Source organism: Lonchura striata, chromosome 1, assembly GCF_046129695.1.
Source record: "Lonchura striata isolate bLonStr1 chromosome 1, bLonStr1.mat, whole genome shotgun sequence".
Lineage (NCBI taxonomy): Eukaryota > Metazoa > Chordata > Aves > Passeriformes > Estrildidae > Lonchura > Lonchura striata.
The window spans coordinates 84397074-84421146 of record NC_134603.1 but is presented as its reverse complement, the minus strand read 5'-3'; the positions used below and the strand labels follow the sequence as shown (position 1 = coordinate 84421146).

The following is a 24073-nucleotide window of genomic DNA, read 5'->3' as shown; positions in this document are numbered from 1 at the left end:
AAATGAAATATACTTTTAAGGAGGTTCTTCCCCTTTCTTTGGTTTTCCATGCAGTCCACAATACTCAGGACTCAGAAAGCAACCTTCTGTAGAATTTTGGGCAATTTGCCAGCATTTTGTTAACATCTTTTGTCAACTTTCCCAGTTTTCAGCTTAATTGTTCTAAGGCAATAGACAAAGGATCCTGAGACCATATGCATGCTCTGAACTGCAGAACAATCATAACAAGGGAAAGTAATTCATCACACTACACAGAATATGAATACAATAATTAGAACAATACTATCTGAAATCATAAGCCAAATAATCACAGAATCACAGAATATTCTGTATTGGAAGAGACCTACAAGATCATCAAAGTCCAACTCTTGGCGCTGCCCAGGACACCCCAAGAGTCATGCCATGTGCCTGAGTGCAATGTCTAAACACTCCTTGAATTCTGTCAGGCTTGGTGCTGTGACCATTTCCCTGTGGAGCCTGTTCCAATGCCCAACAAACCTGTGGGTGAAGAACCTTTTCCTAATATTCTAAACCTCACCTGACACAACTTCAAGCCATTCCCTCAGGTCCTGTCACTGGTCACCCCAGAGAAGAGATCAGTGCCTGCCCCTTTTCTTCCCCTCACAAAGAAATTGTTGACTTCAATGAAGTCTCCCCTTAGACTCGTCTTCTTCAGGCTGAACCGGCCAAATGACCTCAGCTGCTTCTCACATGGCTTCATTTCAAGGCCCTTCACTATCTTCACAGCCCTCCTTTGGACACTCTATAACAGTTTAATGTCTTTCTTACATCGCAGCACCCGAAACTGTCTCCAGCATCCAAGGTGAGGCTGTCCAATTACAGAGCACAGTGGGACAATCTCCTTCCTTGCCTGGCTGGTTATGCCGTGCCTGATGCCCTTCAGGCCACAGCTGGCCCTCCTGACTTCCAGGGCACTGCTGACTGATATTCAACCTGCCACCAACCAGGACCTCTAGGTCTCTTTCCCTGGCACTTTCCAGCATGTCATTCCCTGGTTTACATGCACAACCAGGGTGACCATCCTAGGCACAGAGTCTGCCCCCTTCACCGTGCAACGCCATGCTGCAATTCTTAAGTCACCACTCATCTCTAGCTGATACAGCTGGTGATCCTTCAGCCTTCCAGTTTATGCAGGTATCTCTGCAGGCTCTTTCTGCCTTGGAGGGAGTTAACAACTCCTCCCAATTTTGTATCATCTGAAACTTGATATCCCTCCAAGTCCCATGTCTAAGTCGTTAATGAAGATGTTTTTACATGTATGGCAGACTGAGCACAATAGGTAGGTAGCATAGCAAAAGGCACCGTTTGATACTGTGGTTGTGAAATGCTTATATGGTAGCCCTGGTATGTTTTTATGAAAAATCATAAATATTTCCTAAAGGATAAAATAAAAAGGGAACATCTTTGTAGTGATGACAAAAAAAGCCTGAGGAATAACACATTTACAAATATATATATATATATATATATATATATATGCGCAGATAACATTTAGAAGTCCGTTTGTTCCATTTGTTTCTCCTATATGGCATAGACCTTTCCTTAGGTTGTAATTTTCCATTAATTACACCCAGATTTAAACTACAGAACTGACACTGAGATAAGCTTAGTGGAGTGTACTTAATTTCCAACAGAATAAATTTCTAACTTGGTTGGTAACTTCCTAGGACCTGCAGCATCCTATGTGAAATTAGACTTCATGCAAATTGTGTACAAATAAATTTTAAAGAATATTAATCTATTTTGAAAAGTATTTTAAAATCCTAGGAAATATGTTTAAACCCTAGGTAATTAATACTTACAGGAAATCCTGGTAGACCTGGCTTGCCATCTGGCCCCTGCAAAATTTTAAAAATCACACCCTTTAAAAACACATATTACAGACTTGCAAACAGAGTATGCATTTTTCATGTATTGTGTGATTTGTGAATATCAACTCATCTACTACTGAATTAAGAACTTCATTCATTTGACAGTAAAGATGTGAATCTCCACAATACCCTATGCTTCTAACTTAGCATATACTCTCAAAAACTGTTGAGGCAGAGATCCTGAAAAGACTGAAAAAGGATGACATTTTCTACATATGAAAGGCATGCAACCATTATTCAGCCTCCTCTGAATCTTTTCCAGATACTGGCACAGAGACCACAGAAGCTGCCCAATTTTCCCATTTCGGTCCTGGATGTCTTTGGATAGAAAGCAGAGTGTGTGAATAGAATCACAGACTGGGATATGTATTGGTTGTATTTAAGATTGCCCTGTTCTGGTAACTGCAGAGAGACAGTTTAATTCCGGTTCAGATCAGCAGAATGTTTATTTCCCCATTCACTATGAGACTGCACCTCTTTCCTCATAAGAGTTAGAGCTTTGAGACTGAGGTTCAAATCTTTCTCACTGCAACTGCTCTTCAAGCTACAGGACCTACTTCTGTTTTATAGGAATGTGACTCTAACATCTATCACAAAACAAAGATTTTAATTACCTGTGGCAAGTACTGTGGCAGAGCTCACACAAGGGGGCCCATACTGTCCTGACATCCTATTATGTCCAGGGATTAGGAGAACCAGGTCTTTGAGACATACATGAAAATACTCTTCCATGAAAACTGTTTTACCATAAGCATGGCTGGATGCAGACACAATAACATGAAGTTGTTCCATGGTTTAACAAGTGGAAAGAGCTATGCTAGGCTAGCAGAAAAAGGTTACAAGCTGCTGCTGGAGCTAATGCCCTTCTTCCCAGTTCAATGACAGATTCAGCAAATATTTGTTTTGGGACAGCAGTAATGATAAGATACAAAATTTTTGCAAACTTAAGCTATGTAGAGTGAAATTCTGCTATTGGCTATGAAGATTCTGACTTTCCTTGTTTCATCAGGGGTTCAATGTGGAGGAATCACAGTGCTCACTAACAAGAAAACAGATAAAATTAAATACACAAACTAGAATTCACAAATGAAACTAGCTGTAAAGGGAGGTGCTTAATTTGTGGTGGTGAAAATTTTGCAATATGTTTTACACTTTTGGGCAAGTTTGAATAGACTCCACAGCTTGGAAAAGGTAGATTTCTCTTTGAATCCAGTTCTAGGAACTTGAAATCATTACCAAGAAGCGTTCAGGATTTCAAGTATTTGAACTATTTTGCACCTAGAAGAGAACCTGAGTTGTTCTTTCATTAAATTCCTAGTTTTTCATTCACAGCTATAACTTGTGTGAGACTAAACTCATAGACAGGAGCCTAGCATTTCTAGTTGAAGTCTCAAGCAGAAGTGAGTAAAATACACTTTATGCCAATGCTATGTGACTTGAAAAACAAGAAGGAAAAAGTGGAAGAAATGTGAACCTTGGTCGCTATTTTTGCAACAGTTCTACATTTCTATAATTCTGAGTATATAGCTCAGAATCAGAGATAAGCCAATTTATTTCATACAAAAGTGTAAAAGTAGTTTGTTCACACAGAACTCACTTCTGCCTGAAAGTACTTCCACAGATTTTGGTGCTGAAGTTAGCAGAAACACAATTTAATGTATAGGAAACTCATCTCTAGTTGATACTCCAAAGGAGATGTTGAAGATAGAGAAAATCTGGAGATTTAATAAAGCAGTGTATACTCACTGGTGGCCCAAGAAGTCCTTTAATTTCAGCAAAATTAGAAATTCCATCTGTGTTATTGAGAAGTAACTAAAAAAAGGGTTAAGAAACAGGTTATTTCGAATGGTTTATCTAAGGCACACACACATTTTTAGAAATGTAGTTATCTCTTTATAACTATGAAGAACCCCCAAACATAAATAAGGTGTCAGAAAAGGCTCTCTACTTCTAATTTTCTTTATACATTTGGAATAAAGAAAACCTAGAATTTCTTTTACATTTCTTCTGTAAAGATCTCAGAATACTTTCAGAAATTTAATTAACTGACTCATGTTTTAAATTTGAAAGCTATGATACCAAATTTTGCAGCCTGAAGCCATTCCTCCTCAGCAAGATAAAGATCAAATGGAGGTTTTATGCTCCAGTGTGTCACTGGCATTCTAAGATGGTGAATCAGTATGAGCACACTCATCCTCTGTTGCAGAGCTGAAGTTTTAATTATATTCTGGACATGTCTGCATCACACCATGCAACGCCATGCTGCAATTCCTAAGTCAGCACTGATCATGCTGCTGTATCTGAAACTAGCTTGGAACCCCAAACTGAGATGTGGAGCAGCTCCTCCACTACCCAGTGCTGAGTCTCAAGATGCTTGAACAGCACAGTGTAATTGCACTGCTCCCTGTCCTGGAAGTAGTGAGCTTCCCATTAACCCAGGCATTTCTGCATAATAATGAAGATGGACAGGGACTTTTGGAGATCTGCTCCAACAGTCCTCAATGCCAGGATAGGGCATGCCTTCAGGTGCCAGGGATTTACTTAGCCCATAAATAAACATGTTGTCACTGCAGTTTTGTGAGATTTGAATACCTCTTTTACTGTCTGCAACCATGTGTAGATCAACATGAACAGACCACCAATATTTTCCAACATTTGTTATGAATACAGTATCCAGGAACTGAGTTTGATACTACCTTGTTTGAATAGGAGTTTGACCATATGCCCTCCAGAGATCACTTCCAATACTCCTATGAGTCTCTGAATACTATTTTTTAAATCCAGATCACACATCCTATCCTATCCTATCCTATCCTATCCTATCCTATCCTATCCTATCCTATCCTATCCTATCCTATCCTATCCTATCCTATCCTATCCATTGTCATCTGAGCATGGCAGTGTATAGCCAGCTTTCTGTGCTTTGAGGTCCTCATATTCTACAAAAACCACCAGAAAAATGGTCAAGTAAAAATAGAGTTTAGATCCTACACACAGCACTCCATCTCCCAGGCTGCATTAACTCTACTGCATGCTTCAGGGATAGTATGATGCCCTTGGTCCCACTCAATTTCCAGTTTTACATGCCCCAGAAAAGGAACAGGACACAGCCTCCTACTTTAATGACAGTAATAAAAGAGTCCCACTGCTGCAATTGTTCTGCTTTATCTGGTGGCAGAAATCCAGGAGTCCTGGGTTTACATGGTCTTTTCATTGTGGAATCACTCATTATTAATTGTTTTTGGGCTCAATCCAAACTATTTTGAAGTCAGTGAAAAGAATCCCAAAGGCTTTGCTGAGTTTGGGATCAGGCACATTGTATATTTTACACATACAGTTGATCTGCAAATGGAAATTGTGATTGGAAGTCAGAAAACCGTACATAATGCTGAAGAACATTTGAAAACAAAAGGTAGGAGAGTGATGATTAAAGAAAAAGATTTCAGTCTTCACAACTTCTTCCAGGAATATTCATCTTTGGGTTTGGGTGTGCAAACAGCTTTAATAACAACAATCCAGCAATATAACTCTTAAACACATTGAATTAGTTCAGAAAGTGCTGACTACAATAAAATAAATATGTTATATAAAATAAAATAAAATAAAATAAAATAAAATAAAATAATATGTTATATATGTTTATAATAATAAAGTAAATATGTTTTCCATATTTTCTTCACTGTTATATTTTAGGATGATTATCTGGGTTGGTTTCTAAATAAACCTTCAGCTTTGTATCCAAAAGGCATGAATATGGCCTTTTCAGAATTACAGAAAGAACAGGCTGAACAAAATCTTTTGACATCTGCTTTACACCCTCAACATTAACCTTTCTTTGTGACTTTTGTTTCTTGTACCTAGACTATGGGTGAATATTGCCAGCCAAACATAAAGGTTTAAAAGTTTTAAATTTAAATCCAATAATGTTTCTCTATTCAAAATTACTTCTGTACTATACCAAACTATATTTCTGTGATAAAATCATAGCAACAAATATGATTCTCTGGTTATCATGATTCCGTTCATGAAAATGCACTGAGTATCAGCAACTATGCTCTGAAAGAGTGAAATAGCCAATATAGGATGAAAAATATTGATGTAAGTGTTTTGGAATATCAAACAACAGCAAACAGAGGGACACTGGTTTTTTTAAAACATGATGAGTCAGTCTCCTGATCAGTCACAGGAGGCAACAGAGGAGGCAGCAAGGACAGAAAGCCTCTAAGACCTACATTGCTGGTGGGAACTGCAAAAGCCTGGAAATTGATAGGTTCCACTGCAGACCTCAGTTTTCCCCTAACACTTATTTTCATGGTATGAGAAGTAGTTCTTGAAGGAGCCAAATCTCCTCCATTCACATAGGGACCAGGTGAAATGAGAAGGAAAACAAGGTCCACTTTTCAGTGCAGCTCAATCAATGTGCTATCAGCCAGATACTTACTGGTGAAGCCTGGCCCTGGGTCACAGTTGTCCATGTCAACTCTAAATATTTCAACAGCACTGAAACTGAACTAACTCTTTATTTCCTTTTTTTTGTTCAAGCAACACAAAGTTAGTTTAGCTGTAGCCAAACAGACCTTCTTAAGAAAACTTCTTTCCACCTTTGATGGGTAAGTCCATTGGACTTCTGTAGCCCAATAAGTATTGTTCTTGGCTACACAATGGTTAAATGGATGACCCTGACCTGGAGAGTAATCTCTCTAAGTGCCCTATGGTTCACTCAGATCACTGATCTCTGCTGCTCTACCCACATCAAGCCAATATCCATATTACAACAGCTGGCAGTGTTATTTATTTTAGTTCTGCAATTCCAACTGCAATTGATAGGTCTGCTTGCAATAGTTCTTTTCCATATTTGAAGCTTGCTATGAAAGAAGAGAGACTGAGTTAACAAAATGCACTTGGATAATTTAATGTCTATCTCAGCAAACTTATTGCCAACAAATATCCTGTTCTTACACAAGCATTTGTGAGACAGGAAGAACTCAATGTCATACATAGTGATGGATAATTCCACACACGTTGCATGAACTGTATCAAAATCCAGTACACAAAGTTCTCAGAGAAATATTCTGATTAACAATACAGAGGATTTGATGGTTCTTGCTCTACCTCCCCAGAACACCTATACTACAAATGTATATAAAGGCGTAAATGCTCTCAATCTTTAAAAAGAGCTTACTTCTAAAACCCAAAAGTGCTTAGAGAAGGAAATGGGTTTCTATATGGATTTGTAATACACCTCATGCAATACAGATTCTACCAGGCTCTATACATTTCTGTAATACAAGGTAAAAGTAGTTCATACAGAGGATCTGGAGGATTCAGAGGATGCACTTTAGGTTTCTTCAGACATAGCTACATGTTTGACAGATGTGTGAACTGTGACTAGTACAGGTAGGAAGTCATGCAGCCTCCAGGAAGTGAGTGTCATTAGTTTATGTCAGCTTCAATAATCTTTTTATGCTTTTTATATGTACTGTCCCCACTCTGAGGCTGTCACAGTGTTTTTTTCAAGTATTAGTGAGCTATGGAGCAACACATTGAGGTTAATTTTTATTGCAAACAGAGCTGTTTAGTCACTGATAAGAGTTAAGGCCCCACAGTGGCACCATGGCAGGGCTGTGAGAAAGAACATGAACTTTACATCAGGATTTCTATCACAACTATTGAGCAGTTCCCCAGAAACTCCAACAGAATTGTGATAAAGTGTAGAGCTGCTGACAGTCCCACTAAGAGCAGGACTTTGAACACAACCAACATTTCTATGAGTATATAACTCTGCTCATCCAAGACTTGGGATCCAAGATCCTAGCATGGATTCCCAGTAAATTCAGTAAAGAAAAAATCACTTCTGTTAGGATGTGTGATGTGGCCTATGGGATGCAAATTAATCCTATATTTGGTATTGGCAGCAAAAGCCTAAGTGAAAACCCAGTTGTTTCAGTCAAAAAAGGTAATGTGTAGTTCAGCTTTATGATAATGATGGTGCCAAGCTCCCCTTAACACAGATTTCTCAGCTGGGCATTTTCTCTTCTTACAAATAAAAAACTCTTCTTACTGCCCTTCTATACATTCCTATGGATATGGCTGGCTGTTTCAGGAACCTCCACCTCTCAGAGGTGAAGTTTCCTGCAGTCACTCACAGTTCCTCCAGATCTTAATGTCACAACAGGCTAACTACTAAGATTTTTGTTGTCATATCCAAGTGGGATACATCCTAATCTCCAGCCTTCATTACTGCATATAGTACTGTTTTTGCAAAGGCTGATGCACATACTGCAAAACTAACTGAAAATATGCCTGCATCTAAAGCATACTGGAGAGTTTTTATGGGCTTCTACTATTTTACCCCTTGTTGCTTCCAGAGTCAGTGCTCTGGTTTGTACAGAGGACAACTATCAGGAAATTACTCTCCCCCCATACTACTGTGCCTCAGATGCTTTGCTTTGTTAAATATTCCCAGTTTTGTATTTCTCTGTTGGTTTCTATTTGATGCTCACAACTCCCATAGAGCCACCTAAAGAGATGTTCAATATGACCTCATAACTCTTGTAGTTAAGCTCTTTACCCACTTTCCTCCAATCTAATATTTTCAAAAGAAATCCATTTGATACAGAGACATATTGAGATTCTTTTGTTTTGAGGAGTAGACTTATGACCTGAGTGAGCAGCAGAATTGCCAGTGTGTTAACCACTTGTGCCCTCTTCTCTGTAAGGGGAGTAACAGACCTCAATGCTTGACATGCACACTTACCTCAGGTATTGCTATGACTGACCCTGGTGGTCCTGGTGGTCCAGGTGGTCCCACAATACTGCTCCCGTCCTGTCCTGGTTCACCCTATTTCAAAAGCATTACATGTGGAAAACTCATACACTAAGCACTACATTACTACATTTTACATTTCACATAGGTTTTTTGAAAATAATGAAATCTACACAATCTCACCCGAAGTCCTGGGTCACCTTTCTCTCCTTTTGGACCCTTCAGGTGATTAAAAAAAAAAAAAAGAAAGAAAAAAAACATAAGTGATTTAAAAGGTGAAATTATGAAATGTGCTCTCCCTTGCTCCACAAAAGAGCACAGCAGTGATTTTCATGTACAGAACAATCAATTCCCAGCTCTCTCAAAACACACACGGGGCCAACTCAGATCTTCTGAAGGTTTGAGGTTTAAAAGTATTTCCCAGAACTTTTGACAGAGTTTGCAGACAACTAGAAGCAAATGGACACAAAACATTTCATTAGCTGGGAATTAATCCAGTGAACTTTTCTTTCACTGCACTGAAATCAGCCATCTTGGGCTGTGCTGTCCTTTTCTGGCATCAACCACATCAGCTGTGTCTGGGATTTCCCAGAGGACCAGACAGGAGAAGACAGGGGAGCTAAACTGTCATCTTTCAGGCAGCTTATTTCTAAGCTTGATCAGCCCTGCTGTAGAACTCCCTGTGCTAGAAATGCAGACACTTGTCTGGCACAAGTGAGAGGAAGGTACCATGGGATGAGCCGTGGGACTTGCCAAGCAAAGCACACTGTAATCCTCGAGGGTCTTAAGCATGAGAAATACATTAAAATCACCTATGAGCCTACTGGATTTCCTCTAATTAAAGGCAGAGCTGATTTCTGAATAATTAAAAGCAGAAGGATCATTGAGGAATCAGAACTAGCCTCTGGAGGTGCCTGTATCTCTTCTGATTGATGAGGGAAGCATGGGCAAGTTACATTCTGCTTCTGTGGTTTTTATCTGAGGTAACTGCTCCAGATTAAGCAGGACAAACACAGCCCCAGCTCTTCACACTCTGCTGGCAAGCGCTGATCCTACTGATCAGTAAGAGGTAGGTTTGGGAGCCAGTGTGTGTCAGGTGATCAGAGATGATGATAACCCCACTCACCATTTCTCCGGGATGCCCAGCAATGCCAGGGAAGCCTGGTTTTCCATCTGTGCCTGGCATCCCCTGCCACAAAAAACACACAGTTATTCTCTCTAAACTGCATTCAGTTTCACACAAGCGGGAGGCGGCCACTGGGGAGGGTCACGATACAGTTCTGAACGGGCTGGTGGGCAGGTTTGGGGGAGGCTCATTATCTCATTAGTCATCTGCTCTCTCCACTCCTCCTGCTCTTTCCCCCTCTCCAGAGCAAGCTTATGGCTTTTTTTTTCCCCCTGCAGCTTCAATCATTTTTCACTGCTTCCACCCCTGTTTAGCAAAAGGGTGAATTTTGTTGCTTTCCTTCAAAATACTTTTGATGAGCTATTTCCACCCTTCAGTTAAGTGACTCTCAAGCTGGAGGAAGAGAAGGGATGTAGACATTGGCATCGGATGTAGACAGGAGTCAGTATGTGGGGTAAAAACACCCCCTGCTGTATTTCACTACAGGCCTGTATATGACTGCTGGAATTTGATAGCTACTCTGCTATATGGGAAAAACAGAAGCACTAATAATAATGCAGTTTGCCCTAAGAAAAATGGATAAAAGAAGTTTCTAAATTTTCAAAGGACCAGATCAACAGTGAGCTATGCTTTTTGCATCTGTTTTTCTCTGCATCATATGAAAGAGCAAAGGAAATGACACAGAGCAGCCTAATGATTCATCCAAGGGACCGATTACTCTTGCTAGCTTGTTTTCTTTGGTGGAGTTTTTTGGGTATTTGTTTTGTATGTGGTTTTCGGTTTGTTATTTTTTTGTTTGTTTTGTTTTTTTGTTTTTGTTTTTGTTTGCTTTTGCTTTGAGGGTTTTTTGAAATATGCTGGGGATTTGTTTGTTTCATTTTGGTTTTTAGAAAATACTGTTGTGTTTCCAACATTTTGCTCTGCTTGAAGAAAACATATTTGAGTTTTAACAATATATGTACAACCATAAAAGATGTAATGTGCCTGCTTCATTAAGAAAGGATATCGTCACTGCTATTTTTTTTTTTTTTTGGTCAGAGATCAGTGAAGAGTGTGGGTCAGGAATACAATATGATTTCTGAAATATTCCATTCTTCATTTTATAAACAATTTTATAGACAGGATAAAGGGTGACTGACTGTTAATGGAATTTAGGCATCAAAGCAACTACTGGGATTCTGGTATCTGTATGAGCAGTAAAAATGGTACTTGGATGTAAGCTTCTCAAGTGCTTATGATAAATTATAAGTATCTATCTTCAGGAAAAGTATATGGGCAGAGGAAATTATCTTGGAACAGCAGCATTTCTGCAACAGAATGTTGTCATTTCAGGCATGTTGGTACTTGCAGGATAGCTTCCTACCATTACAAATGCTGAATAATTTCTCCCATTTGTTTTCCTAAAGAAATTTAAATGGGAAGAAAAGATCCAGGTTAAGTAAGATGGTTTATTGCAGCTAATGTATTCAGAGACATCCTTATTTCTAACTTCCATCATATTTTAAGAATGTAGCTCATTGCTCAGGTACAAGAGCATATTTTTTAGTTTGAGAGTTGAAGGGATAAAATTCTTATTTTTAAAATAATCCTGTATTTACTCCACTTAAAATATACACATATTTCAAATGCACTCTCACATAAAACAACAATAATTACTAGAAAAAGGACCTAAGAAGAAGGGACATGTAGGAATAATAAATAAAATATTCTATAGTCTCACACTGGTTAACAAGAGTTCAACTACTGTCCTGTGTGTCAGCGCATCAACTTTAATTATCATGCTGACAAATATCTATGTGAAATGACAACACTCATAATATGTACAGCAGATGGAATTTATGGTAAGAAGAGTCCTGCTACACTGTTGGTATTTTTAAAAAATAAACAAGCAGATGCTGCTAGAAGACTGTGATAATACTCTTGTAAATACTCAGCAAGCATAACTGCATTTATCTTGTTTCCTAAAGCAAATTTTGATTTCAGGGCCATGCCAAATGCAGAAGAAGGCTATTATTTTATTTTATATTATATTTTATTATTTTATTTTATTTTATTTTATTTTATTTTATTTTATTTTATTTTATTTTATTTTATTTTATTTTATTTTATTTTATTTTATTTTATTTTATTTTATTTTATTTTATTTTATTTTATTATTTTATTAATTTTCTAGAGTCACACCAGCGCTCTCTGCTGGCTTATGCCTGCAAGAGACATTCAGGTCAGACACAGACCAGCAAGGAGTAGCACAGTCCCAAAGAGGAGTTTTGGGGTGGGCTCCAAGAGGAGCTCAAGGCAGGGATTAAGACAGACATTAGACATGAGCCTACTACTGTAGCACAGACCTCTGGTGTGGGGTGGGAACTATACACCACCATATGAAGGAACAGGCATGTGGAACTTTAGTTTTCTGTCTAAGCTTTGCTGATTTTTATCTTCATTCTGGTGAAAATGTGAAGGGCCTTGCAAGACGTCTTTGAAGACATACACCTTTTAGATGCAATTTTAACCACATTTTAGGCAGAAGTCTTAAGCACCAGCTTATACTGGCTCCTGACACAATTCACCAGAGAAAGGGGTTTGTGAAGCCACTCTGGGCTTTAATATGCTGACAGAGCAAGAAATGTTCATTAAGTGCATTCCCTAAGTGCATGAAGAGATGAAAAGAAACAGAAGAAAGAAACAACTGAGGTTTTAGATCAGGTTAAATAAACTTCCCACCTTTGAACCTGGGGGACCTATGTTGCCTCTTTCTCCCTGAAACAGAAACAAAGTAGAGCTCAAGTATTAAAGTAAGCAGTAATTACAAGGGTTTTAAACATGTATGCTACTTTCCTTAAAAACAAAGGAACCAAATGGAGTAAAACAATTAGTAAAAATATGGCGTATTTTTGGTAAAGTTATGCTTGGCATGCATTTGTTATTTGGTTCTGAGATTTTAACCACCCAGTTGCCACCCACATCTAACGAGTTTATGGTCACAACTCATTATTTTTGCTGAGCATTCACCAAGCCACATTCCTGAACCCTCATTTTGATGTCTGAAACCAGCTCATGGTGATGTTCCCCAGATCTACCACTGCTGCCATGACCTTGTGTCTCCACAAAGGATTCACCATCTTCCTCCAAAACAGCTAACACAGTCTCCCCACACTGCTGCTCTCTCCACCTACCTGGGCACTGCATCAAACCACAAGTGAAATAATGAACACTGCACTGTTCCACCTTTGGAACGGATTCTGCAGGATTTTAGCTCTAAGTAGACACGGTTGTTCAATTTTGTAACAGATAGAGAACATCCAATTTAGTTTATTTCTTTGGAGATAGAGAATATAGACTGGAATAAATCAGCCATTGCCTCAAATGTTATGTTTATGCTTACTGCTTTTTGGGAGTTCATATATTCAAGAGAGTGTGAAGACTGTAGGCTGTTTTTTAATGGAAACAGCTTTTCATAATAATAAAAGTGAAAGTGAATTTGGATCCATGCTTACTTGCTGAGAAAGAGAAAAGATTGATCATAGAAGGTCTTCTCTGACAGCTGTACTTGTCTGGGGTGTTTGAAGGACGAAGGATGCATGAAACAGAGCTATACCTTCAACTCCTCGTGATGCATTAGCTCTGGGCTTTGGGCTCTGGAAGTGGGTGGTTGTTGTATTTTGCCACTGTTGCTTAGTGAAGTAATTTATAATCATGAAAAGTGGGTGTAAAATTCATCCCCATGAGAATGATAGTGTATTATAACCACTTTATATTAATTTTGCTGTAGTGTACCTGGTTTTGTAAGATGTCAGGCAATAGCAGGTTCCTTTCTGTTTCTCATGTATCTTGGGGATGAATGATTAAACCAAGGTGATGGTGAGGTCTCTTAGCCAAAGTTTATGACTATCTCTACTACTCCAGCCCATTTCCTAAATCCTAAGAATCCTGCTACCTCAATTTCTGAAATCTTTATGAAGCAGAATTTCTTAGAAACAAAATTTCTAGCTAAGGACAGAGAATAATTTAAAAAAAAAAAAAAGGAATTTTCAGTGTGGAGACTTGGCACCTGGGCATGTGCACAGAGCAGCATCATGTGAGAGCGCATCTATTCTTACCAGTCCACTCCAGTATCACTCACAAACATGTGCTGTGCAAATTGTGATTTTTTTCACTCGTAAGTTATGTGCTCCAGCAGTAACAGGAATAATACACAATGGAGAGATTTTTTCAGCTCTAGAAGCTGAGCTTTACAGACTGTAGACAGAGAGGGCTGGTCAGATCTTTGGTGGCTGTTGTGCTATGAATTAGGTGTATGCAGTTATTGTTGGCAATGGGCAGTCAGTGATTAGTGCTGGGTGTAAGCTCAGGTGAAAATTTCACGGGGAGAGGATGAGCTCTGCTACTTCTCAACTTCCACTTCCCACTCTTTCAATCCTGCTATTATTTCCCAGGACAATGAAGACCTTAGATTTCTTTAACTTCACATTTAAGGTGTTGTCATGCTGTGCTATTAACCTGAGTGGTCAAGCTTTACATAGGAATAGGAAAAGCCTCTTCCTGTCTAAGGGACCCATTCTGCAAATCTGCCCTTTTCTTCTGTGATTTTCCATCTCTCAATTTTTTTCGTCATGGGTTACACAACCAGTAGCAGCATCAAAGTGGAAAAATTCAGTCACTTCTAAGCTCAAATAAAACTAAGCAAAGTAGTCATTGCTCCTCCCTTCTTCCCCCAGCACCTTCCAGAATGTTTTCCTATCACTTTCTGGGATCAGAAGGCCTCCTCATGCAGATTCCTCTTTCAACAGCATACATGTATCTTCTTTGAGACCAGAGTGACATATAAATGAGCAAAAAAGAGAAATTGCCAGATGTCCAAAAAAAATTTAAAAAAGATGCCATGGAATGTAATAACCCAGTTAGTATTTACTCAGTGGTTTTGTTGGATGTGAAATAATTCTAATAACACATATGCTGCATAGATATCCAGTGTAAATGGGAACAATATATGTTCCAAATTAATCAGTATATGATTCTTAAAGGAAAGATGTTATATTCAGGCAAATTCTGGGAATATGGAAATAAAAATATATGAAAAAGAAATGCTAAAACAATATAGGTTATCTTTCAAGTGTTTTAACCTTTGGTCCTAAGGGTCCACGATGTCCAGGTCTTCCTGCAGAACCCTATAAAAATACACTAAATTTACTGGTAAATCCACATGGCCCTTCAAAATAAATTATTTTTTCAGAAAAAATGCACTTATTCTTACAAATACATCTTTATGTCTGTCACTGCATTCTATACTTGTTTTTAGAAAATATTAGAAATAAATTTATCCAAGCACATGTGTTGTGATGTACTGCTTTCAACTGCTTAAATTTTTTTGAATTTGCATTCTTGACTAAAATTAAGATATACTACCAGTTTAGCAGCAACACAATCTTGCTAGATTTAAAATAAGTTTCCCAAATTTTTTATTTAAAAAATAATTTGGAAATTCAAATTCTTCTCATCTCTATATAATGACATGGGTTGTAAAGAACAATTATGGCTCTTTGATAGTAAAATGGACAGCAGTTCATTACTGGTCATTGTAGAAAGTTGAATGGAATAGAAAGGAATTCAACAAAGTGATTGAATTTTCTTTATCTGGAATATGAAAGCAGATATAAATGGTAATGCTAAATAATGAAAACACCAATGAAACTTTACACTGATCTGTGGAAGAAAATAAAAGAAGCCCTGGAAACGAGAGCTGAGCTGTCAGAAAAAATAATTTATATTTCTCCTTCAAAACCCAATCGCTATTTTAATAGAAATTTCAACAGATACAAAGACAATGCCAATAGAAGTAATTTATTTCTTAGCAGCTGTTTTGAGTTGCAACTTCCTTTGAAGCAGATTCTCTCTTTTCACCTAAACACCACTGGGTATTCTGGAGTTGTGATAAGGTGTAAATGGCTCATAGTGCTGTACAGTAACTATGTAAAAGTATTTTCATAATTTCAGCAGAATTCTTATTTTTCTTATCTTCCTTTTTACATCTCTCTTTTGTACTGACTCAAACTTTGCAGAGTAATTAAGCAGTAACAGGAAAATTTTGTTCAACTGCAACAAGACATTTTTTGAATATTTATAGCAGAGTTACTTGGAAACAATGCCTGTTATAAAACCAAATGTGAGAGTAAGGCTGTGACTAGGCCAGGTCGGAATGCAGAATTTCGGCCCTGCTTGTGGACACCTCCTTCAGCTAGCAAATTAAATACTTATTTTTGTAATTATATTTTTGTACTATTTTTAGTATCTAGGAAAAGACGTAAGAGGGGGCAAAGTTCTCTAAGCTGTCAGCTACATCTTCAGTGACACACAATTACTAGTACTTTAAACCAACACAGTAAAGGAGTCAAAGTCACTCCTGCTTCCAGCGTTCAGTTGGTGTCTGATGATTCATAGAATGACAGGATTGTACAGGCCTGTGGAAGCCGTCGAAACAACTCACTCCCTTGAAGCTTCAGATCAGGTCAGTCATGTTTCTGTCCAGCAAAGTCTTGGTAATTCCAAGACCAGACCTGCAATCTCCCTGGGCAATTGCTCCAACCTTCTAGTGAACAGCCTTCTCCTAAGGCTTAGCCTGAACATCACAACCTGCGAATTGTGACCACTATCCCTTGCTGCACCAACTGGCACAACAAGGAACAGTTTGGCTAAATCATACTTGCAGTTGCCCCTCAGAGACTCATTAAGTAGCTACTGGATTGTGCCTTTGTCTCCTTTTGTTGCCAGACTAAACCACTGGAGCTCCTTCAATTGCTAAGAATGACAATAAATCCAAATGATTTTGTTGGTACTGATACATTATATTCCCATATTCCCTACTTCATGATTTAAGTGGCCCACACTAGCAAAAAATCTCCCGAGACACAGTAATGGAGTAAAAAAGCATCCCTTTGTCTATGACATTGCTCCCACACTACTGGGAACAATTTTTTAGTTTAAAAGTGGCATGTTGTATTATATACTTTTGTTTGTCAAACTATAACATTTCAAGTTTACTTCATACACGTGGTTCACCTTCTTATGAGATAAAGGTATCTGTTAGGATGAAAGGAGAAATAGAGAGCTAGATAATGTGAAAACCCTTATTTCACCCTTTAAGATCTCAAAAATATAACAGAGCAGAATCAAAAAAATCATTAGCTAATGAGGTATCAATCAGATTCTTTGGAGGACACAATTATTTTAATGACATTCTAGGGCAAGTGAATCCATTTCAATGTAGTGACTCTCAATCTATAGCTGACTGGGGCTATATGATTCCAAAAAGCAGAATGGAGGAAAGTTCTGTTTGGAAAAAAACCCAAAACAAACCAAACAACCCAACAACAAATTATACTCCCCTCCTTCAAAACACCCACTCACCTTTGGTCCCCTTGATCCAGGAATTCTTGATTCACTTAACAGGTTGATGCTACCTGATCCTTCCATATCCTAATGGAAAAGACAAAATGGTACAGAATTTAAGAATGTATCTTTTGGGGTTTTTTTCTGGTTGTGGTTTGGTGTTTTTTTTTTTTTTTTTTTTTTTTCCCAACTGCTCTATCTTCTGAAGCTCTGTAAAAACTGGAAACATACCGAACACAAATATTTTAATATTTTCTCATTAACTTTTTCTGGAGTCAAATGGATGTTCTGGAGATAGGCTTTGCTCAAATGTGATAAAAACATGTTGATCTTCCTTAGAGAAATTCTGGCCTTTACTGTCTTGCCAACTTTGCCAACTTGGCACCATTGCTCCAGCACTTCAGGCTGAAGAGCATCAAACAGAGGTGAGATAGTATGTACTGTATTTAAGCACACTTTTAAGCAGTATTTTGCTGTGTAGAATTTACCTGCCACCCAGCTACTGAAACACAAATGACCAGTAAGGGTTACCAAAACTTTGGCAGGGGGAACTTGCAAACAGTTTGTTAAAGGCAGCAATCACTTTTCATCAAAAAAGGCTCTTCCTAATTCTCACAGTTGCATATTGAACTCCTGCCTAAAATACTACAATCTGAAATTGAGCAGAAAAAAATTCCACCATCAAATTGTAGAATTAATTTTGTTGAAAGTGCTCTCAGAGGCTGCCTGGCCCAACTTCCTGTCAAAAGCAGTGTCAATACTAAATTTTAATCAGGTTATTTGGGGCATTGGAAACTCAGGCCTTGAAACCTTCCAGAGATGAAAGTTAAGTGTTATCCAGACTAAGCAAGATGAGCTCCCCAAGGCTTTCATTACAGGTCATCTGCTCCAGCCCACTGTCCATTTCCATTGCCCTCTGTTAACTTCAGAAATAAGTCTCTGTGTAGTGGGAGTCCTTGAGAACAGACTACCTATTTCTGCTCTGGCAAAATAGGATATTTTTTAGTAGTTTTATACCTATTGAAATTTTTTAGTAGTTTTAAGGAAAACTACATAGAAAACAGCAACCTCCCTCCAGCTTTCATTTTTTCTGTGATGTTGCAGATCCATGGCAGAAGCAGGAGATGCCAGTTCCAAAGCAGAAAAAAAACCCAAAACAACAAAACAAACAAACAAACAAAAAAAAAAAAACAAACACAAAAAACAAACAAAACAAAAACAAACAAACAAACAAAAAAAAAACAAACAAAAAAAAACCAAAACAAAACTGCAGGCTGCCATAATTCCTTGTTTCAGGCCAGCATCTCTCATGTTCCTATCTCCTGGCTTGTGCTTAGTCCAAACTTATCCGATTGTCCTTCAAAACATCTGGATGTACCATGCCAGCAGGGAACTGTTCACTTGCTTTTAGCTGCAGTTTTAGTTGCAGCTGTGCTGGCTTAATTGTTTCCTTTTTCTGAAAAGAGAAAATCTTAATCTTTGTTTTACTTCCCTGCTCACAGACATACAGCCTTCATCTGCAGCATCAGCACCAGGTGTCAAATCCCCTCACTTTCCTTTAGATGACTAAAATGGTAGAAAATTGTTACTTTTGGGGAGTGAGTGTTCTCTAAAATTTTAGTGAATTAAATTGGCTTGTGGAAAAATTTATGGGATACTGAATGGTAGTGCAGGTGAAGGCCAGGAATGTGCCAGAAATGTCTACAAATGGGAGAAGGAATAGGAACAAAGCTCCACCTCCTAGTGACAGCAAGCCCTTGTGTCATCTCACCATGTTTAAAGGACCCACACTCCTGGCCTGCTTAGCTTTCTGCTGGGTAGTGACTTGAAATAGCCCAGCTTAGCCCAGCTGTGGTGCACTCGATAGTGTAAGGGGAAGGGTGAGACACCAATTACAGAATCACAGAATCACAGAATAATGAGGTTGGAAAAGACGTCTAAGATCATCAAGTCCAACCTATGCCCTAACACCTCAACTAGACTATAGCACCAAGTGCCATGTCCAGTCTTTTTAAACACATCCAGAGATGGTGATTCTACCACATCCCTGGGAAAACAATTCCAGTACTTTATTATTCTTTCAGTGAAAATTTTTTTCCAAATATCCAACTACACCTTCCCTGACGTAGCTTGAGACTGTGTCCTCTTGTTCTGTCAGTTGCTGCCTGGTGGAAGAGACCAAACCCCACCTGTCTACAACCTCCCTTCAGGAGGTCAATAACCTTCAGCAATAAGGTCACCTCTAAGCCTCCTCTTCTCCAGGCTAAACAACCCCAGTTCCTTCAAACATTCCTCATAGGGTTTGTGTTCCAAGCCCCTCAACAGCCTTGCTGCCCTCCTCTGGACGTGCTCAAGCATCTCAACATCCTTCCTAAACTGAGGGGCCCAGAACTGAACACAACATTCAAGATGCAGTCTCACCAGCACCGAGAACAGGGGAAGAATGACCTCCGTGATCCTGCTGGTCACACAATTCCCAATGCAGGCCAGGTTGCCTTCTTGGCCACCAGGACACACTGCTGGCTCATATTCAACCAGCTGTCGACCAGCATGCCCAGGTCCCTTTCTGCCTGAACACTGTCCAGCCACACTGTCCCCAGCTTGTAACCTGGTAGGGGGTTTTTGTGGCCAAAATGTAGAACTCTGCACTTAGACTTATTAAACTTCATGCTGTTGGACTCTGCCCATCTATCCAACCAATCTAAGTCTCTCTGCACAGCCCTCTTTCCTTCCAATAGATCAACACAAGCTCCCAGCTTAATGTCGTCTGCAAATTTACTAATGAAGGACTCAGTGCCCTCATCCATGTCGTCTATAAAAATATTAAATAGAACTGGTCCCAGTACAGACCCCTGAGGGACACTACTGGTGACTGTCCCCAGCTGGATGCAGCACCACTCACCACCACTCTCTGGGCCCGGCCATCCAGCCAGTTCCTAACCCAGCACAGAGTGCTCCTGTCCAAGCTGCAGGCTGCCAGCTTTTCCAGGAGTATGCTGTGGGAGACAGTATCAAAGGCCCTGCTGAAGTCTAAATAGAGAACATCCACAGCCTTTCCTGCACCCACCAGACGGGTCACTTGGTCATAGAAGGAGACCAGGTTGGTCAGACATGACCTACCCTTTGTAAACCCATGCTGGCTGGGTCTGATACCCTGGCCATCCTGTAAGTGCTGTGTGATAGCACTCAGTATGAACTGCTCCATTATCTTACCTGGTACTGAGGTCAGGCTAACTGGTCTGCAATTACCAGGATCCTCCTTCCTACCTTTTTTTCTAAACAGGTGTCACATTGGCCAGTTTCCAATCATCTGGAACCTCACCAGTGAGCCATGACTCTTGATAAATGATGGAGAGCGGCTTCACAAGTTCATTTGCCAGCTCCCTTATCACCCTAGAGTGGATCCCATCTGGTCCCATTGATTTATAAATATCCAAGTGTCCCAGCAGTTCTCTGACTGCCTCTTCTTGGATAACAAGAGGACCATTCTGCTCCCTGGCACCACCTACCAACCCCTGAGGACAGTTGTCTTGAGGACAAGCTGTCTTACCACTAAAGACTGAGGAGAAGTAGGCATTAAGCATTTCTGCCTTTTCCTCATCTTTAGTTACTAGGTTGCCTGCCTCATCCAATAAGGAACAGAGGTTGGTTATACCCTTCCTTTTACTATTAATATATTAGTAAAAACTTTAAAAATTATTTTTAACAGAAATTTCCAAGTTTAAGTTCAAACTGAGCTTTGGCCTCCCTAATTTTTTTTCTACATGTCCTAGTAGCTCCCTTAAATACTTCCTGAGAAATATGTCCCTCCTTAAAAAGATGATATATATATATATTTTTTATTTCTAAGTTTTTTCAAAACCCCATCACTCATCCAGACCAGCTGTTCGCCTTGTCAATTAATCTTTCAGCTCACAAGGACAGTCTGTTCTTGTGCCCTCAAGATCTCTGCTTTGAAGCACACCCATCTATCCTAGACTCCTTTGTTTTCAAGGGCTGTTTCCCAAAGAACTCTCTGAATAATTCTCTTAAGTAGGCCAAAGTCTGCCCTCTGGAAGTCCAACATAGAGATCTTATTGATATTTCTCCTTATTTCACCAATAATCAAGAATTCTATAATTTCATGATCACTGTGCCGCAAGTGGCCTCCAACCTCCACATCACCCACCAGTCCATCTCTATGTGTGAACAACAGATCTAACATAGTCCCTCCCCTGGTGGGCTGGCCCACCAGTTGTTACAAAAAGTTATCCTGCACACCCTCTAAAAACTTTCTAGACTGCTGTTTTTCTGCTGTATTAAGTACCAAGCAGATGTCTGGTAGGTTGAAGTCACCTACAAGAACAAGGGCTGATGATCCTGAAACACTGTTCAGTTGCTTATAGAATAAGCTGTCCACCTCTTCATCCTGGTTGGGTGTACAATAGCAGACTCCCAGTAGGATGCCAGCTTTGTTGGCCTTCCCCTTAATTCTTACCCATAGGGACTCAACTTCATCGCCATTAGTTTCAATACCTATGACATCCAAAACTTCCCTAATATAAAGAGCCATCCTTCCACCTCCTCTCTCTTTTCTGTCTCTTCTGAAGAGCTTGTAGCCGTCTAGTGCAGTGCTCCAATTATGTGAGTCATCCCACCACGTTTCTGTGATGGCGACTACATCATAGCTCTGCTGCTGCACCATGGCCTCCAGCCCTTCCTGTTTGTTACCCATGCTGTGTGCATTGGTGTACATGCACCTCAGCTGGTCCACTGATTTCTCCCCTAACAGTCTTACCATCCTTGGACTTGCTTCCAGACAGCCCAGATGCATCCTTTCACCCTTCAGACCTAGTTTAAGGCCCTCTTAACAAGGACTGCCAGTTCATGAGCTAAAAACCTTCTGCCCTTAACAGAGAGATGTATCCTGTCTGATTCCAGCAGAGCAGATGCTGTAAAAGTTGCCCCATGATCAAAGAATCTGAAATTTTGCTGATGACACCAACACTTGAGCCACTTGTTAATGATGTGAGTTCTCCTCTTTCTTTAGTCATTTTTTTCTCCACCAATGGGACTGAGCAGAACACTACCTGTGCACCTGTCCTATCAACCACTTGACCCAGGGCCCTAAATTCCCTTTTAATTACCTTGACACTCCTCTTTATAATCTCATCACTGCCAGCCTGGAGTATCAGCAGTGGGTAATAATCAGAGGACTGAATCAGCTTAGGAAGCTTCTCAGTGATATTTTGTACCTGGGCTCCAGGGAGACAGCAGACTTCCCTGTGGGATGGGTCCGGTCGACATACAGGGCTCTCTGTTCCCCTCAGAAGGGAATCACCCACTACGATTACCCTTTCTTTCTTCTTGTTGTTAGAGCTGGTAATCTGTTTTTTAGATGAGTCATAACTGGAAGGCTCACTGGGTAGATATTTTTCTTTTAAATCATCTGGCTAGCTCTCTAGATACAGGGCCTCATACCTATTCTGAAGTGGTACCTGGCTAGGGGATGGGGGGCAGGAGGTATTTTTGTTATCACCTTCCTGAGCAGGGACAGATTTCCACTCCCCTTCATCTACCAGGTGCTCTCCCTGAGGAGATTTATTGGTTGATGATACTTTTTGTATTTTTTTGATTGGTGTTAGGTTTTGTTCCCCCGCCCCGATATTTTAGGGTTATTTGTTGTTTGTAGCTTGTATGGTGTTTTTTGCCCCCCTCCCTCTTTGGTGGGTGTATTTTTTGTTTGCTTTTTTGTAAGATGGAATTTATTTTTTTTTTGTGGGAGTCAACTCTGTGGATTTTTTGTTTAAAATTGCTTCTAGCATGGTTCTTGCTGGAGCAGTAAGTTTTATAGTTATTTTGTCTTTTTGTGTTGCTATATGATATAATTGTATATTAACATATTTTAAAAATCTTGGCCCAAAAATCACATGGGTCTCAGTGTGTGGGTAATTAGAACGGACTTATAGCAAAAGATTTTTGAGTTCCCTGTTGGCTAAAGTCACAGGATAAGTGGCTGCCACATTCTTTAGAGTGGATAAGATATTAAGTAGGTCTTGGGAACAGACCCCCCCTGTCCCCCCCTCCCCCCCCCCCCCCCCCCCCATGTTCTTAATTTTCACTGGTCTCACTAATATCTGTGTCATCTGCAAAATCGGTCTGGAAGCTTTTTTAGTCTCTGGCCAGCAGATAACAGGTGGAGAATACCTAGGGTTTTTGGATTTTATCTTTTCCAGGTTGAGTTTGAAGAAGTTTGCTTTCTGTAGGGGTTTAGGCTGTCTTTTTCAGGGATTTTTCTTCTTGGGCTAGGGTCTGATGTTTAGCACTTTTGGTGAGCTCGTGCCCACCCAGAGATGCCAAAACTGACAAGGTCATTTGGTAAGACTTTAGCAGTGTGAAAGTTGTTTCTTCCTTAGCCCGGCTGCTGAAGAAGAGGTCTGGAATGCGTGAAGCCGAGTTTTCAAGATTGTTTATTTTTTCTTATCTATAATAGCTTCTCTCTGACCTGCTGAGGTCTAGCTAGTACAGAAGCTATGGCAGTTTCTTTCCCACCCCAGGAATCTCCCACATTATATACCTAAAATTACACATACCATGTTTACAGTTCTTGTACTAATATTTAAATCTTCATTAAACAAGGTGTCCCTATCCTAAACTAATAGAAAAGTGTCACCATCACACTGAGACATAGAGGACAAGAAGAAAGAAAAAGAAGCTAGGGCATGCCTAATTTCCTCCATCTTATACCTCTGAATTTCATTCTAAAAAATCCTAAAATTCTACTTTTCCACCCTATGTCAATTTTTCTATTACACTATTCAAACCTTTTTACTTATAATTACTCATATAAAGTCAACAACTTCTCCCATAAACTAAAAGCTCAAATCATCCAGAACAACCAAAAAGATACTCTAAACTCCAACACTC

At 39.5% G+C, this 24073-nt stretch overlaps 1 protein-coding gene across 1 annotated transcript in view; it reads right to left on the bottom strand.

The window, feature by feature from the left end:
• Positions 1-24073, bottom strand: part of COL15A1 (collagen type XV alpha 1 chain) — a 120489-nt gene that overhangs the window by 28511 nt on the left and 67905 nt on the right. Inside the window, exons 17-24 of the mRNA XM_021553386.3 lie at positions 17186-17254; positions 14905-14949; positions 12506-12541; positions 9785-9847; positions 8842-8877; positions 8650-8733; positions 3639-3704; positions 1824-1859 (exon numbers count right to left, since the gene is read on the bottom strand). Of these exons, the coding sequence (XP_021409061.2) occupies positions 1824-1859; positions 3639-3704; positions 8650-8733; positions 8842-8877; positions 9785-9847; positions 12506-12541; positions 14905-14949; positions 17186-17254 (435 nt within the window). The remainder of the gene's footprint in view (positions 1-1823; positions 1860-3638; positions 3705-8649; positions 8734-8841; positions 8878-9784; positions 9848-12505; positions 12542-14904; positions 14950-17185; positions 17255-24073) is intronic.